We start from the raw sequence: 13,933 nt of genomic DNA, 5'->3' as shown, positions 1-13,933 counted from the left end.
AAGTGTTCCCCAACAGGAAGAGAACATTCCTGCCTGGCGATGGTCGAGCAGAGTCCATTCATCTGTAGTCGTGGTGTCTGCATGGTCTCCCCAATGCCTCACTAAGGGGGATGTAATAACTCCAAATCTTACTCACTGTCCTGGCTGGAGACAATACACATCTCTTAAACTTGTGCTTGGCCCTCTCCCCACTCACATTGTCTGTACCTTTAAGACCTGTAAAGACTGGCATCCCACACATTATCTTGAAAATTGAGTTTGTGTGTATATATGCCCTGTTTGTGAACACAATTCCTCACTTACCTGAAGGGGCAATACTCTGAAAGCTTGTGCTGCCAAATAAACCTGTTGGACTTTAACCTGGTGTTGTGAGACTTCTTACTGTGCTCTCCAAATCATACTCATTCGCAATGATTTGTGCCAATTGATTTACCTTGTTTCGAATGCTACAAGCATTCAGATAAAATGCCCTTATATGCTAGTTTTTGTACCTTCTTTTGAATTCTAACACCTCCATTAATAACATCTCCTGAGTTCACGTTCCTTTTAATTTTTTCTTGATTTGATGTAGTTGGAATGTTCTCCCCATATGCTAACCTGCTGCTTTGCTCTCTATTAACTGTTATATTTCCTGTCATTTGACTCTTCTCTTCCCCCCAGTTTGCTAGTTAAAAGTCCTTGTGACTATCCTATTTATCCTTTTTGAGAGCGCACTGGTCCCATCTGTACCGGTGGAACAAAGACCATTCCAGCGGTACAGGTCCTTCCTGTTCCATTATTTATTGATGCCAATGCCCCATGAAATGGAACCTCCCTTTCCCGCACCATTCCTTTAGCCTCGCGTTTACTTCCGTAATTTTCTCATCCCTCTGCCAATTCCCCATTTTCTCTCTACTTCCCTTTTTTCAAGGGCAGGCTTACGTGAGCAACTCTCTAATCTGTAGGAGCCAGTCCAGAGTCCAAACAATTTTGGAAAATGGCCATGAATGTATCAACTATTTCCAGGGCCACTTCCTTAAGTACTCTGGGATGAAGATTATCAGGACCTGGAAATATATCCACCTTCAATCCCACCAATTTCCCCAAAACCATTTCTCTATCAAGTGATTTCCTTTGGCTCCTCACTAAAACATGGTCCTCTCAGAACTTCTAGTACATTATTCATGCTTTCCTTTGTGAAGTCTGAAGCAAAGTATGACTTTAGTTCTTCAGCCATTTCTTTATTTCCCGTTATGAATTCTCCCGTTTCTGCCTTAAGGGGCTTACATTCACTTTTGTCAGTCTTTTTGTCTTCACATACCTACAGAAACTTTCACAGTCAGTTTTTATGTTCCCTACTAGTTTCTGTTTTCTCCTTGGTCCTCTTTTGCTGAATTTTAAATGCTCCCAATCCTCTGGTCTATTGCTTTTCCCTGCCAATTTGCATGCTTCTTCTTTAAGTCTAATACTATCCTTAACTTCTCTTGTAAGCCATAGTAAGCCTTACCACTCTTGAACCAAACTGGAAGAAACAGCTTCTAGAGTTCACCTATTCGTTCCTTTAGTGCCTGCCATTGCCTGTTTGCTGTCTTTCAGTAATGTTTCTCAGTCCATCATGGCCAATTCATGTCTCATAACATCATAGTCACCTTTATTGAGATTCAGGACACTGGTTCTCGCGCATCAGTATCCACCTTGACAAAAGATTCCATCTTATTCTGGTCACTTGTCCACAAGCCTTTTCAGCTACATTACTAAATAATCATTTCTCATGGGTGGCATGGTAGCACAGTGGTTGGCACTGCCATGCTTCACAGCTCCAGGGACCTGGGTTCGATTCCTGGCTCGGGTCACTGTCTGTGTGGAGTTTGCACATTCTCCTCGTATCTGCGTGGATTTCCTCCAGGTGCTCTGGTTTCCTCCCACAGTCCAAAGATGTGCGGGTTAGGTTGATTGGCCATGCTAAAACTGCCCTTAGTGTCCTCAGATGTGTACGTTAGGGAGATTAGTGGGTAAATATGTAGGGATATGGGGAAAGGGTCTGGGTGGGATTGTGGTCGGTGTGGACTCGCAGGGCCAAATGGCCTCTTTCTGTGCGGTAGAGATTCTATAAGAACATAAGAAATAGGAGCAGGAGTAGGCCATCTAGCCCTTCGAGCCTGCCCCGCCATTCAATAAGATCATGGCTGATCTGTCGTGGCTCAGTTCCACTTTCCCGCCCTCTCCCCATAACCCTTAATCCCCTCACTTATCAAAAACACATCAACCCACGTTTTAAAAATATTTAGCGAGGTAGCCTCCACCACTTCAACGGGCAGAGAATTCCAGAGATTCACCACCCTTTGAGTGAAGAAGTTCCTCCTCAAATCCGTTCTAAACCGCCCCCCTTTTATCTCGAGGCTGTGCCCTCTAGTCCTACTGTCCTTTCTGAGCGGGAAGAGTCTCTCCACCTCTATCCTATCCATCCCATTCATCATCTTATATGTCTCAATGAGATCTCCCCTCATTCTTCTAAACTCTAACGAGTACAAGCCTAGTTTATTCAGCCTCTCCTCACAGCTCAACCCCCTGAACTCCAGCATCAGCCTAGCAAACTTCCTCTACACTCCCTCCAAGGCCAAAATATCCTTGTGTAAGTGCGGCAACCAAAACTGCACACAGTACTCCAGCTGCGGCCTCACCAGTGCCTTATACAGCTGCAGCAAGACCTCCCTACTTTTATATTCAATCCCCCTCGCTATGAAGGCCAGCATCCCATTCGCCTTCCTGACCACCTGCTGCACCTGCAGGCTGGGTTTTTGCGACTCATGCACAAGGACCCCGAGGTCCCTCTGCACCGTCGCATGCTGCAGTTTTTCGCCACGTAAGTAATAGTCGTTCCTACCATTATTCCTACCAAAGTGGACCACCTTGCACTTGCCAACATTAAATTCCATTTGCCAGTTCCTGGCCCAATCGCCCAGCCTATCTAGATCCTTCTGCAGACTCTCCACACCCTCCACGCAATTTGCCGTTCCCCCAATCTTGGTGTCATCAGCAAATTTCGACACCATACACTCGGTTCCCTCCTCCAGATCATCTATATAAATGGTAAATAGCTGAGGCCCCAGCACCAACCCCTGGGGCACTCCACTAGTCACCAACCGCCAATCCGAATAACACCCATTGACCCCCACTCTCTGCCTCCTATTTGACAGCCAATCCTCTATCCACGCTAACACCCTACCCCCAACTCCATGCCCCCTTACCTTCTGCAATAACCTCGTGAGGTACCTTGTCAAACGCCTTCTGAAAATCAAGAAAGACCACATCCACCAGCTCTCCTCTATCCACCGCCCTAGACACATCCTCATAGAACTCCAATAAATTTGTCAGACACGACTTCCCCTTAACGAAACCGTGCTGCGTCTGCTCTATCAAGCAATTCCCCTCAAGATGCCTCGCTATTTCCTCCTTGATGACGGATTCTTATATTTTACCTACAACAGACGTTAAACTAACCGGCCTATAATTCCCCGCCTTTTGCCTGCCACCCTTCTTAAACAACGGCGTAACATTAGCCATTTTCCAATCTTCCGGCACTTCCCCGGAATCCAGCAACGTTTGGAAAATAACCACCAAGGCATCCACTATCACCTCCGCCATTTCTTTCAGAACCCTTGGATGCATTCCATCCGGTCCTGGGGACTTGTCCACAATCAGTCCCTCCAGACTGTGGAGCACCGCCTCTCTAGTAACAACAATGTCATTCAGACCCTCCTGTCCTACCATCTTTCCATCGCTAACACCCGGCAAATTATTCACGTCCTCCTCCATGAAGACCAAAACAAAAAAGTTATTCAAGGCCTCAGCCATTTCCCCATCCCCTACCACTAAGTCCCCCCTCTCATCCTCTAAGGGTCCAACGTTCACCCTAGCCGGCCTCTTCCTTTTCATATATTTATAAAAATTCTTGCTATCGTTTTTTTATATTAAGCGCTAGCCCAGCTTCATAGTTTATCCTACCCTTCTTTATCAACTTCTTTGTCAATCTTTGTTGACTTTTAAACCTCTCCCAATCCTCTTCTCGCCCACTACTCGGATGGAGAAAGCTAGCACGAGGGGGCATAGCTTTAAATTAAGGGGTGGTAGTTATAGGACGGATGTCAGGGGTAGGTTCTTTACCCAGAGGGTGGTGAGGGATTGGAATGCCCTGCCTGCTGCAGTTGTAAATGCGCCTAGTTTGGGGGCGTTTAAGAGATCCGTGGATAGGTTTATGGATGGTAAGGGTTTGGTTTAGGTTAGAGGGTCATTGTTTTTTAACTGGTCGGCACAACATTGTGGGCCGAAGGGCCTGTTCTGCGCTGTTCTATGTGCTACTCTTAGCTACTCTAAACGCCTCCGCTTTTAATTTAACACTTTCCTTCACCTCCTTCGTTATCCACAGCTTATTACCTCTCCTCCTACGGTCCTTTTTAACCATCGGAATAAATTTCGGCTGAGCACCAAGAAAGATCTCCTTAAAGATCCTCCACTGCTCCTCAGCAGACCTACCTTCCAACGCGCTCCCCCAGTCAACATTTGCCAATTCTTCTCTCATCCTTCCATACTCCACTCTGTTCAAACAAAGGACGCATGTCCGGGAACCCACTTTCTCCTCCTCCATCTGCACCAGAAACTCCACCATACAATGATCACTCTCCCCAAGAGGATCCTTCACCACAAGGTCCCTAATTCTACCCGCCTCGTTACATAACACCAGATCCAAGATAGCTCACTCCCTCGTCGGCTCCAACACACACTGTTCAAGGAAACTATCCTGGCAGCATTCCAAGAACTCCTCCTCGAGCCCACCGCGTCCAACATGGGTCGACCAATCAATATGTAGATTGAAATCCCCCATAATTATTGCCGTTCCATTCCTGCACACCGCATTTATTTGCGCGTTAACAGCCCGCCCCACCTCCAGATCATCATTTGGGGACCTATAGACAACACCCACCAGCGTCTTCCTTCCTTTGCTGTTCCTAATCTCCACCCACAACGATTCCACTTTCTGCTCTTTGGTTCCTATATCATCCCTTGCTACCACCCTGATGCTATCCTTAATCAGCAGAGCTACGCACCCCCCTTTTTCCTCCCGCCTATCCTTCCTAAACGCTTGATACCCCTGGACATTCAGCTCCCAGTCCCTGTCACCTTGCAGCCACATCTCTGTAATGGCCACCAGATCATATCCATTTGTGCTGATCTGCACCACCAGCCCATCCACTTTATTCCAAATGCTTCGTGCATTTAGATAAAGTTCCTTCATCCCAGCCTTCACCAGGACCCTATTTGCCAGAACGCCACCAACCTTACTCACGCCCCCTACTCCCTTTATTATTGGGACATCCTCGGCCTCTTCCCTTACCTGTACCCTCTCCTTAACTTTAGCCCCCGTAATGTCACCTACCCTCGCACCCTCCCCCCGCCAATTAGTTTAAAGCCCTATCTACAGTCCTATTTACATGATTCGCCAGGAGTCTGGTCCCAGCACGGTTCAGACCAACCCCATCCCACCTGAACAGGTCCCACCTACCCCAATACTGATGCCAATGCCCCATAAATTCAAACCCATTCCTCCCACACCAATCCCTGAGCCACCCATTCACTTCCTTAATCTTATCAACCTTATGCCCGTCTGCACTTGGCTCAGGCAGTAGTCCAGAGATAACCACCTTGTCGGTTCTACTTTTAATTCCATTCCCAGCTTTTCATACTCCCTCCCCAGATCCTCATTTTGCATACGTCGTTGGCACCCACATGTACTTCAACGACCGGATTCTCACCCTCCCACTCCAGGTTCCTCTGCAGCCCAGATGTGACATCCTGGACCCGAGCACCAGGCAGACAACACATCCTTCTGTGCACTTTGTCATTGTGACAAAGGACAGTGTCAATACCCTTAACCCCACTGTCCCCAATTACGACTACGTTCCTTATCACCTTCTCTTTGCCTATATCATGCGTCTGCATCACTGTACTGTGGGCAGTTTCCTCACCAACCTCACCTCCCTTGTTCTCGTCCACACTGGAAGCAAGAACCTCAAACCTGTTATGCAGATTGAGAGGCTGAGGCATCCGGTCCCCACCCTCCTTCCTCCGGTCCCCACCCTCCTTCCTCCTCTCAGCAGCTCCCTCTTGTTCCTGACCCTTAGAGTTAGCCAGTCTAGGGGGGGTGGATGTCTCTTGCACCCCATTGACAATAGCACCCTCTCTCCCCCTAATCAGAACATAAGAACATAAGAAATAGGAGCAGGAGTAGGCCATCTAGCCCTTCGAGCCTGCCCCGCCATTCAATAAGATCATGGCTGATCTGTCGTGGCTCAGTTCCACTTTCCCGCCCTCTCCCCATAACCCTTAATCCCCTCTTTTATCAAGAACCCATCAACCCGCTTCTTAAAAATATTTAGCGAGGCAGCCTCCACCACTTCAACGGGCAGAGAATTCCAGAGATTCACCACCCTTTGAGTGAAGAAGTTCCTCCTCAACTCCGTTCTAAACCGCCTCCCCTTTATCTTGAGGCTGTGCCCCCTAGTCCTACTGTCTTTTTTGAGCGGGAAGAGTCTCTCCACCTCTATCCTATCCATCCCATTCATCATCTTATACGTCTCAATGATTGCACAATACCCAGTTCAAGATAGTCTGTTCCCTGATTGGTTCCACAATATATTGGTCCAGAAAACCATCCTGTAAACACTCTGGAAATTCCTCCTCTGTTGTACTGTGACTAATTTGATTCTCCCAATCTATATGCAGATTAAAGTCACCTATAATCACAGATGTTCCTTTAACCCATGCAACTTGAATTTCTATTCCCAACATTATCACTACAGTTGGGGGTCTGTATACCACCCCCACATATGTTTTGTGCCCTTTGGCATTATTTAATTCAACCCTTCCAGATTCCACATCACCTGTGTTAATATCTTTCCTCAATATTGTATCAACATCAATGCGAATGTAACAAGTTATGGGACCTTATCCAAGTACTAGTCATATGATTTAATAGCCTCAATTCAATTGAAATATACACAAAAGCCATACATTCACCACAGTCAGTTATACTGATGCGAACAGATGAACCAGGCCTATTTCTTCTGTGTTATTTCTACTGTGTTTAGCTTGAAGAAAAGCCCTGGGCAAATCGTTTGCCCCAATTATATATTTCAGCAGCCTCCAGATGATAATATTCTATTTCACTTTATGATTGGAAATCACTGGTTCAGTCCAAGAAATGCAGTCAGTGCTTAAATACTTCAGCCAAATGTCCTTTTTTCACATGCAAGTCCAAGTCAAATTAGATGCGAGACTACTGGAGCCAATATCCTGGGTGACAGATTTGCTGGTGCTACAAGGAAGGGTTTAAACTAGATTGGCAGAAGGTGGAATGCTCAGCAGCAGGGTAGCAAATGAGAGGCTGAATAGAGATGCAGCACTCAGCAATGGCAATTTCGGGGGAGATGGTAACATAATGTTAATGACATTGAATGAGTCATCAGGGTCATGAGAGACTCAGGCTAATGCTCTAGGAACATGTGTACAGGTCTGATCACAACAGCTGAGGAGTTTAAATTCAATTAATTGAACTAGAAATATAAAAAGCTACTCTCAGTAACTGTGATCATCAAACTACATTCGATTATCATAAAAACCCAATGTGGTTCACTAATGAATGACCTTTAGTGAAGGATATCTGCCGTTCTTATCAGTCTGTCTACACCTAACTTTAGACCCAGAGCATATAGTTGACCCTTAACTGTCCTCTGAAATGTTCAGTTTAAGGGCAATTAGGGATGGGAAACACATACTGGCTTTACCAGTGACACCTACATCCCATGAAAGAATAAAGAAAAAGCACCAGCTAGCTAGGTAACATTGAAATGTAGACTAAGGGAGATGAAGGTCAGAGAAGCAGCAAGACTTTGCCAACAGCTCCAACTGAGGCAGTGGTGAAAAGAAGTGAACCATCTTGCAGGAATCACTGGATAACAATGAGGAGCAGGGACCTCAGCAAAACATCCAATTTAGTAACATAAAGGTCAATTGCTAGAGCACCATTCATAATGAGCTCAATACAAACTAGAGCCAAAATCTTTTATCTCTAATCTTCCATCAATTCATTCATTGTTTAAGAGAGACAGGTTGCATCTGAACTGATGGGGGCCAATATCCTGGGAGACAGATTTGCTGGTGCTACAAGGGAGGGTTTAAACTAGACTGGCAAGGGGCAGGATCCTCAGCAGCAGGGCAGCAAATGAGAGGCTGAATGCAGATGCAGTACTCAGCAATGGCAAGCTGAATAGACATGATCAGCAAAAGCATGACAGGGAGCAGGGAAAACCTGTTGGATTGAATTGCATCTATTTCAATGCAAGAGGGCTGAAGGTAAGGCTGATGAACTCAGGGCATAGATAATTAGGTGGGACTGGGATATTATAGCCATAACTAAAACATGGCTAAGGGAGGGAGAGAACTGGCAGCTTAAATGTTCCAGGGTACAGGGGCTTTAGGCAGGACAGAGGTGGAGGAAAGAGAAGGGCGGGGGGAGGTTACATTTTTGGTTAAGGGGAGCATCACGGCAGTTGTCAGAAATGAAATAACTAAAGGATCATCCAGCGAGGTTTGTGGATGGAACTAGGAAATAAGGAGGAGATGGAGAATCCAAAGAGCTTCTACAAATACATAAAGGGCAAAAGAGTAACAAGGGAGAGAGTAGGGCCGCTTAAGGATCAACAAGGACAACTATGTGCAGATCCACAAGAGATGGGTAAGATCCTAAATGAATATTTCTCATCCGTATTCTCTGTTGAGAAAAGCACGGATGTTAGGGAACTTGGGGAATTAAATATTGATGTCTTGAGGTGTGTATATATTACTGAGGTGGTGGTGCTGGAAGTGTCAAAGCGCTTGAAGGTAGATAATTCTGCAGGACCTGATGAAGTGTATCCCAGGACATTGTGGGAGGCTAGGGAGGAAATTGCAGGTCCCCTAGCTAAGATATTTGAATCATCGATAGTCGCGGGTGAGGTGCCTGAAGATTGGAGACTGGCAAATGTTGTGCCTTTGTTTACAAAAGGCTGCAGGGAAAAGCCTGGGAACTACAGGCCAGTGAGCCTCACATCTGTAGTGGGTAATTGTTGAAAGGTATTTTGAGAGACAGGATCTACAGGCATTTAGAGATGCAAGAACTGATTAGGGACAGTCAGCATGGCTTTGTGAATGGAAAATCATGTCTCACAAATTTGATTGCGTTTTTTGAAGGGGGTAACCAAGAAGGTAGATGAGGGCAGTGCAGTTGATGTTGTCTACACGGACTTTAGCAAGGCCTTTCACAAGATACGGCATGGTAGGTTGTTGCATGAAGTTAAATCTCACGGGATCCAGGGTGAGGTGTCTAAATGAATGTAAAACTGGCTTGGTGATTGTCAAGAGTTGTTTTTCAAACTGGAGACGTGTAACCAGTGATGTGCCTCAGGGATCAGTGCTGGCCACTGTTATTTGTCATTTATATTAATGATTTGAATGAGAATATAGGGGGCATGGTCAGTAAATTTGCAGATGACACCAAGATTGGTGGCATGGTGGACAGTGAAGGTTATTTCCAATTGCAGCGGGATCTTGATCAATTGGGCCAGCGGGCTGATGAATGGCCGATGGAGTTTAATTTAGACAATGCGAAGTAATGCATTTTGGTAGATTGAACCAGGGCAGGACTTATTCAGTTAATGGTTGGGGAGAGTTACAGAATAAAGGGATCTAGAGGTACATGTTCATAGCTCCTTGAAAGTGGAGTCACAGGTGGACAGAGTGGTGAAGGCGGCGTTCATCATGCTTGGTTTCATCGGTCAGAACACTGAATACTGGAATTGGGACGTTTTGTTGAAGTTGTACAAGACATTGGTAAGGCCACACTTGGCATACTGTGTGCAATTCTGGTCATCCTATTATAGAAAGGATATTATTAAACTAGAAAGAGTGCAGAAAAGATTTACTAGGATGTTATCAGGACTTGATGGATTGAGTTATAAGGAGAGGCTGAATAGACTGGGACTTTTTCCCCTGGAGCGTAGGAGGCTAAGGGGTGACCTTATAGAGGTCTATAAAATAATGACAGGCATAGACAAGGTAGATAATCAATATTTTTTCCTAAAGGTAGGGGAGTCTAAAACTAGAGGGCATAGGTTTAAGTTGAGAGGGGAGAGATATAAAAGGTATCCAGAGGGGCAATTTTTTCACACAGAGAGTGGTGAGTGTCTGGAACAAAATGCCAGAGGCAGCAGTAGAGGTGGGTACAATTTTATCTTTTGAAAAGCATTTAGATAGTTATGTGGGTACAATGGGTGTAGAGGGATATGGGCAAAATGCAGGCAATTTGGATTAGCTTAGGGGTTTTAGAAAAAAAATATGGGGGGCATGGACAAGTTGGACCGAAGGGCCTGTTTCCATGCTGTAAACCTGTATGACTCTATGGTGACCTCTTCAGGGTTGTACTATCAGCCGCCAAAATAGTCAACAGGAATTATAAGAACAAATGTGCAGGGAGATTTGGGAGGCTTGCAGCAGTAATAGGGGATTTTAATTTTCCTAACATAGACTGGGACTGCCAAAGTGTTAAGGGCTTAGATGGGGTGGGATTTGTTAAGTGTGTTCAGCAAAATTTCCTCAGGCACTGTGTGGCGGGTCCTACTCAGGAAAGGGCAAAACCTGACCTACTCTTGGTAAATAGGGAAGGGCAAGTGACTGGGGGACCACTTTGGAACCAGTGACCATAGTTCTATTAATTTTAAAATAGTTATGGAAAGGGACAAAATTGATCTATCGCTGCAAGTTCTAAATTGGGGCAAGGCAAATTTTGACGGAATTAGATAGGAGCTTGCAAGGGTTAATTGGAGTAGCTTGTTTGAGGGCAAAGGTGAAGTAGCTAGAGTTTGGGGTCTGTATGTTCCTGTTAGGGTGAAGGACAAGGTTGGCATAAATAGGGAACTCTGGGTGACAAAACATTGAGGTCTTGGTCAGGAAAAAGGAGGCATGGCTCAGGTGCAAGCAGCTGGAATCAAGGGATTCCCTGGAGGGGAATACAGGAGTGCAGGAGATACAGGAATATGCTCAAGAAAGAAACTAGGAGGGCAAAAAGAGAGCATGAGGTAGCTTTGACTGAGAGGATTGTGGAGAATCTAAAGGGGTTCTTTAAGTATATTGAAGAAAAAAGAACTATAGAGAAAATAGAACCCCTTGAGGACCACAGCGGACATATGTGTGGAACCACAGGGGATAGTCGAGGTTCTCAATGAATATTTCTCCTCTGTTCACCATGGGGAAAGACATGAAGACTTGGAAACCTGGGAAAGTTAGTGGCAATATTTTGGGGGCAGTTTCCATCACAATAGGAGGTGACGAACGTATTAAAATGTATGACGGTGGATAAGTGTCCTGGCCCTGACCAGGTATACACAAGAACACTGCATGAGACTAGAGAAGATATTTGCATCATCATCAGCCATGGATGAGGTACCAGAAGACTGGAGGGTAGCAAATGTGCCTTTATCTAAATAGGGCTGCAAAGAAAAACCTGGGAATTACAGACTGGTAAGCCTAACATCTGCAGTACTTTACTAGATAGGATTCTGAGGGATAAGATATACAGGCATTTGGAAAGACAGGATTTGATTAGGAGTAGCATGTCTTTGTGCATGAGAGATCATAGAGTTCTTTGACAAAATGAACAAGGTTGATGACGGCAGGGCAATAAGAATAGTCTATATGGACTTCAGTAAGCCCTTGATAAAGTTCCACATGGCAGGCTGCTCAGGAAAGTTAGCCTACATGGAATCTAGGGAGAGTTGGCAAATTGGATATTGATGGTAGGAAGCAGAGGGTAATGATGGAAGGATGCTTATCGCACTGGGGGCCTGTGACTAGTGGTATGCCTGGGCTCATTGCTATTTGTTATCTATATCAACGATTTGGATCATAATGCACAGGGCATGATCAGAAAGTGTGCAGATGACACCAAAATAGGTGGTATTGTTTGTACACAGTGAGGAAGGTTATCAAAAACTGCAGCAGGATCTTGATCAGCTGGGGAAGTGGGCTGAGAAATGGCAATTGGAATTCAATATTGGTAAGTGTGACGTGTTGCATTTTGGAAAGTCAAATCAAGGTAGGACTTCCATAGTGAATAGCAATTTTTTTTTATATCGAGGGTGGTACGTATGTGGAATGAGCTGCCGGATGATGTGGTCGAGGCAGGGCTATTGACAACATTTAAAAGGCATTAGAATAGATAGATGGATAGGAAAAGTTTAGAGGGATATGGGCCAAATACAGGCAAACGGAGTTAGCTTAGACAGGCTTTATGGTCAGCATGGAACAGTTTGGACCAAAGATTCTACAATTCTATGAAGATCAGCATCAGATTAAATTGTTCTGAACAAGATACTAGATAGTTCCTTCCAAAAATGTGCAATGAGTCTGCAATACAATGTCAGAGAATTTGACAAGATGCGAGACTTCCATGTAGCATTTGTTAAATGCAAGTAGAACCCTAGGCAGCATCTCATCAATTGTACAAGTGACATCTAATCACAGCAAATCTGTCCTATTCAATAATCCGTAGAAAACCACTTTAATAGAGAAACATTAAACCCACCAAATCAGGAGATGCTGATTTATTTCATATTCCCTTACCTTATTTTGCACAGCGATGGATGCCATTTGCAGAGCAGCCAAAGGCCTATCCTGATCTGACAGTAGAGATGTGTTTAAATCATTTTCATGTTTCTCAGCAATGTCCTTCTGTCCTACTCCAGTTTCTAGATAATGAGTTTGTTTGTATTCAGGACCAGTTTCAAATCCATCTTCTTTATTTCCTCTATCCAGTCTAGTTTTTTTTTGCTCTCCCTTTCCACTTGTTTCAAGTGCCTTTCTTGTACTCTGACATCTGTCTATGCTTTCTCTCTGAACATCAGTAACATCTCTATGCGTGCAGCGCTGTTTCTTCATCTTTTCTTTCCTTGCTATAAACTGCTTTCCAATGGGCCTAGGACTTGTTGGTCTCCCCATATCCTGCCAGCCTTTCCTGGATTCAGCTCCACTGCCCATGCTGTCCCTTCTTCTCTCAGGTACATTTCTGCTTTCACCTGAATCCTTCAGTAACTCAGCTCCTTTATTTTCATGCATTTCGCTCTTGCTTTGCCTCAACTTTGAGCCCAAATCTTGGCTTGACTTAAGTGAACAGTGACTTATTATTTGTCCTTTTACCCAGGGAGCTCCTCCTGACAGAAAATTGTGACGACTCAACACTCTACAGGTCATCTCATCCAGGAATTTGGAAAACTTTAGTTTCTCCTGTATGACCTCTGCTCCTGGCCCTTGGTGCCTATCCTGTATTAAACCGAATTGCGGTGATAGTTTGCCTTGCATGGAGGCTCTTCTATCCTGTCCTTTTGACATTTGCTCCACTGTATTTTGGGCTAATGTTTCTGCAGACCTGGCTTTGTGCAAACTTTCAACTTTAACTCCTAGCATGTTGGTCTGTTTGAGAATTCCTTTGCGAGGCAGCTGAATCTGGGAAATATTCAGTTGCCTTGGAGCCAGAATTTGAGCAGGCTCTTTGAAGACTAAACTACGGCCAAGACTCCCAGCTTTCACTGGCTGCCTGAAATTTTCATCCTCACTCATAGACGTCATGACTGTTTTCTCAATTTTACTCTCAAACCTAGTTAAGCCTGGTACTGCTGAGCTCAGATCAGTATCATCTGACTGTTTACAGAAGCTTTGAGGAGACACATTCCTAACATCCAACCTACTTGGAGAAGAGACATCCTCTCTTTCACTGCTCGAATCCTGAGACCACAGTGGTGAAAAGGGAGCATTCGATGCTTTGGATTTTTTCACGTTCTGCAGCTGTCCTATCTCTGGCCTGCCAATT

At 44.9% G+C, this 13,933-nt stretch overlaps 1 protein-coding gene across 4 annotated transcripts in view; it reads right to left on the bottom strand.

Moving 5' to 3' along the window:
* Positions 1 to 13,933, bottom strand: part of tjap1 (tight junction associated protein 1 (peripheral)) — a 164,012-nt gene that overhangs the window by 94,294 nt on the left and 55,785 nt on the right. For 2 of the 4 annotated variants that reach the window (XM_080193091.1, XM_080193092.1), the window contains exon 1: positions 12,691 to 13,178. The exons of the other annotated variants lie outside the window; for them this stretch is intronic. In XM_080193091.1, the coding sequence (XP_080049217.1) occupies positions 12,691 to 13,104 (414 nt within the window). In that variant the 5' untranslated portion in view covers positions 13,105 to 13,178. Of the gene's footprint in view, positions 1 to 12,690; positions 13,179 to 13,933 lie in introns of those variants that run through there. 4 annotated transcript variants of the gene reach the window in all.

Source organism: Carcharhinus amblyrhynchos, chromosome 7 (assembly GCF_965287045.1).
Source record: "Carcharhinus amblyrhynchos chromosome 7, sCarAmb.v2.hapA, whole genome shotgun sequence".
Lineage (NCBI taxonomy): Eukaryota > Metazoa > Chordata > Chondrichthyes > Carcharhiniformes > Carcharhinidae > Carcharhinus > Carcharhinus amblyrhynchos.
Note: the sequence above shows the minus strand (reverse complement) of the source record. Positions and strands in the feature narration are given on the sequence as shown.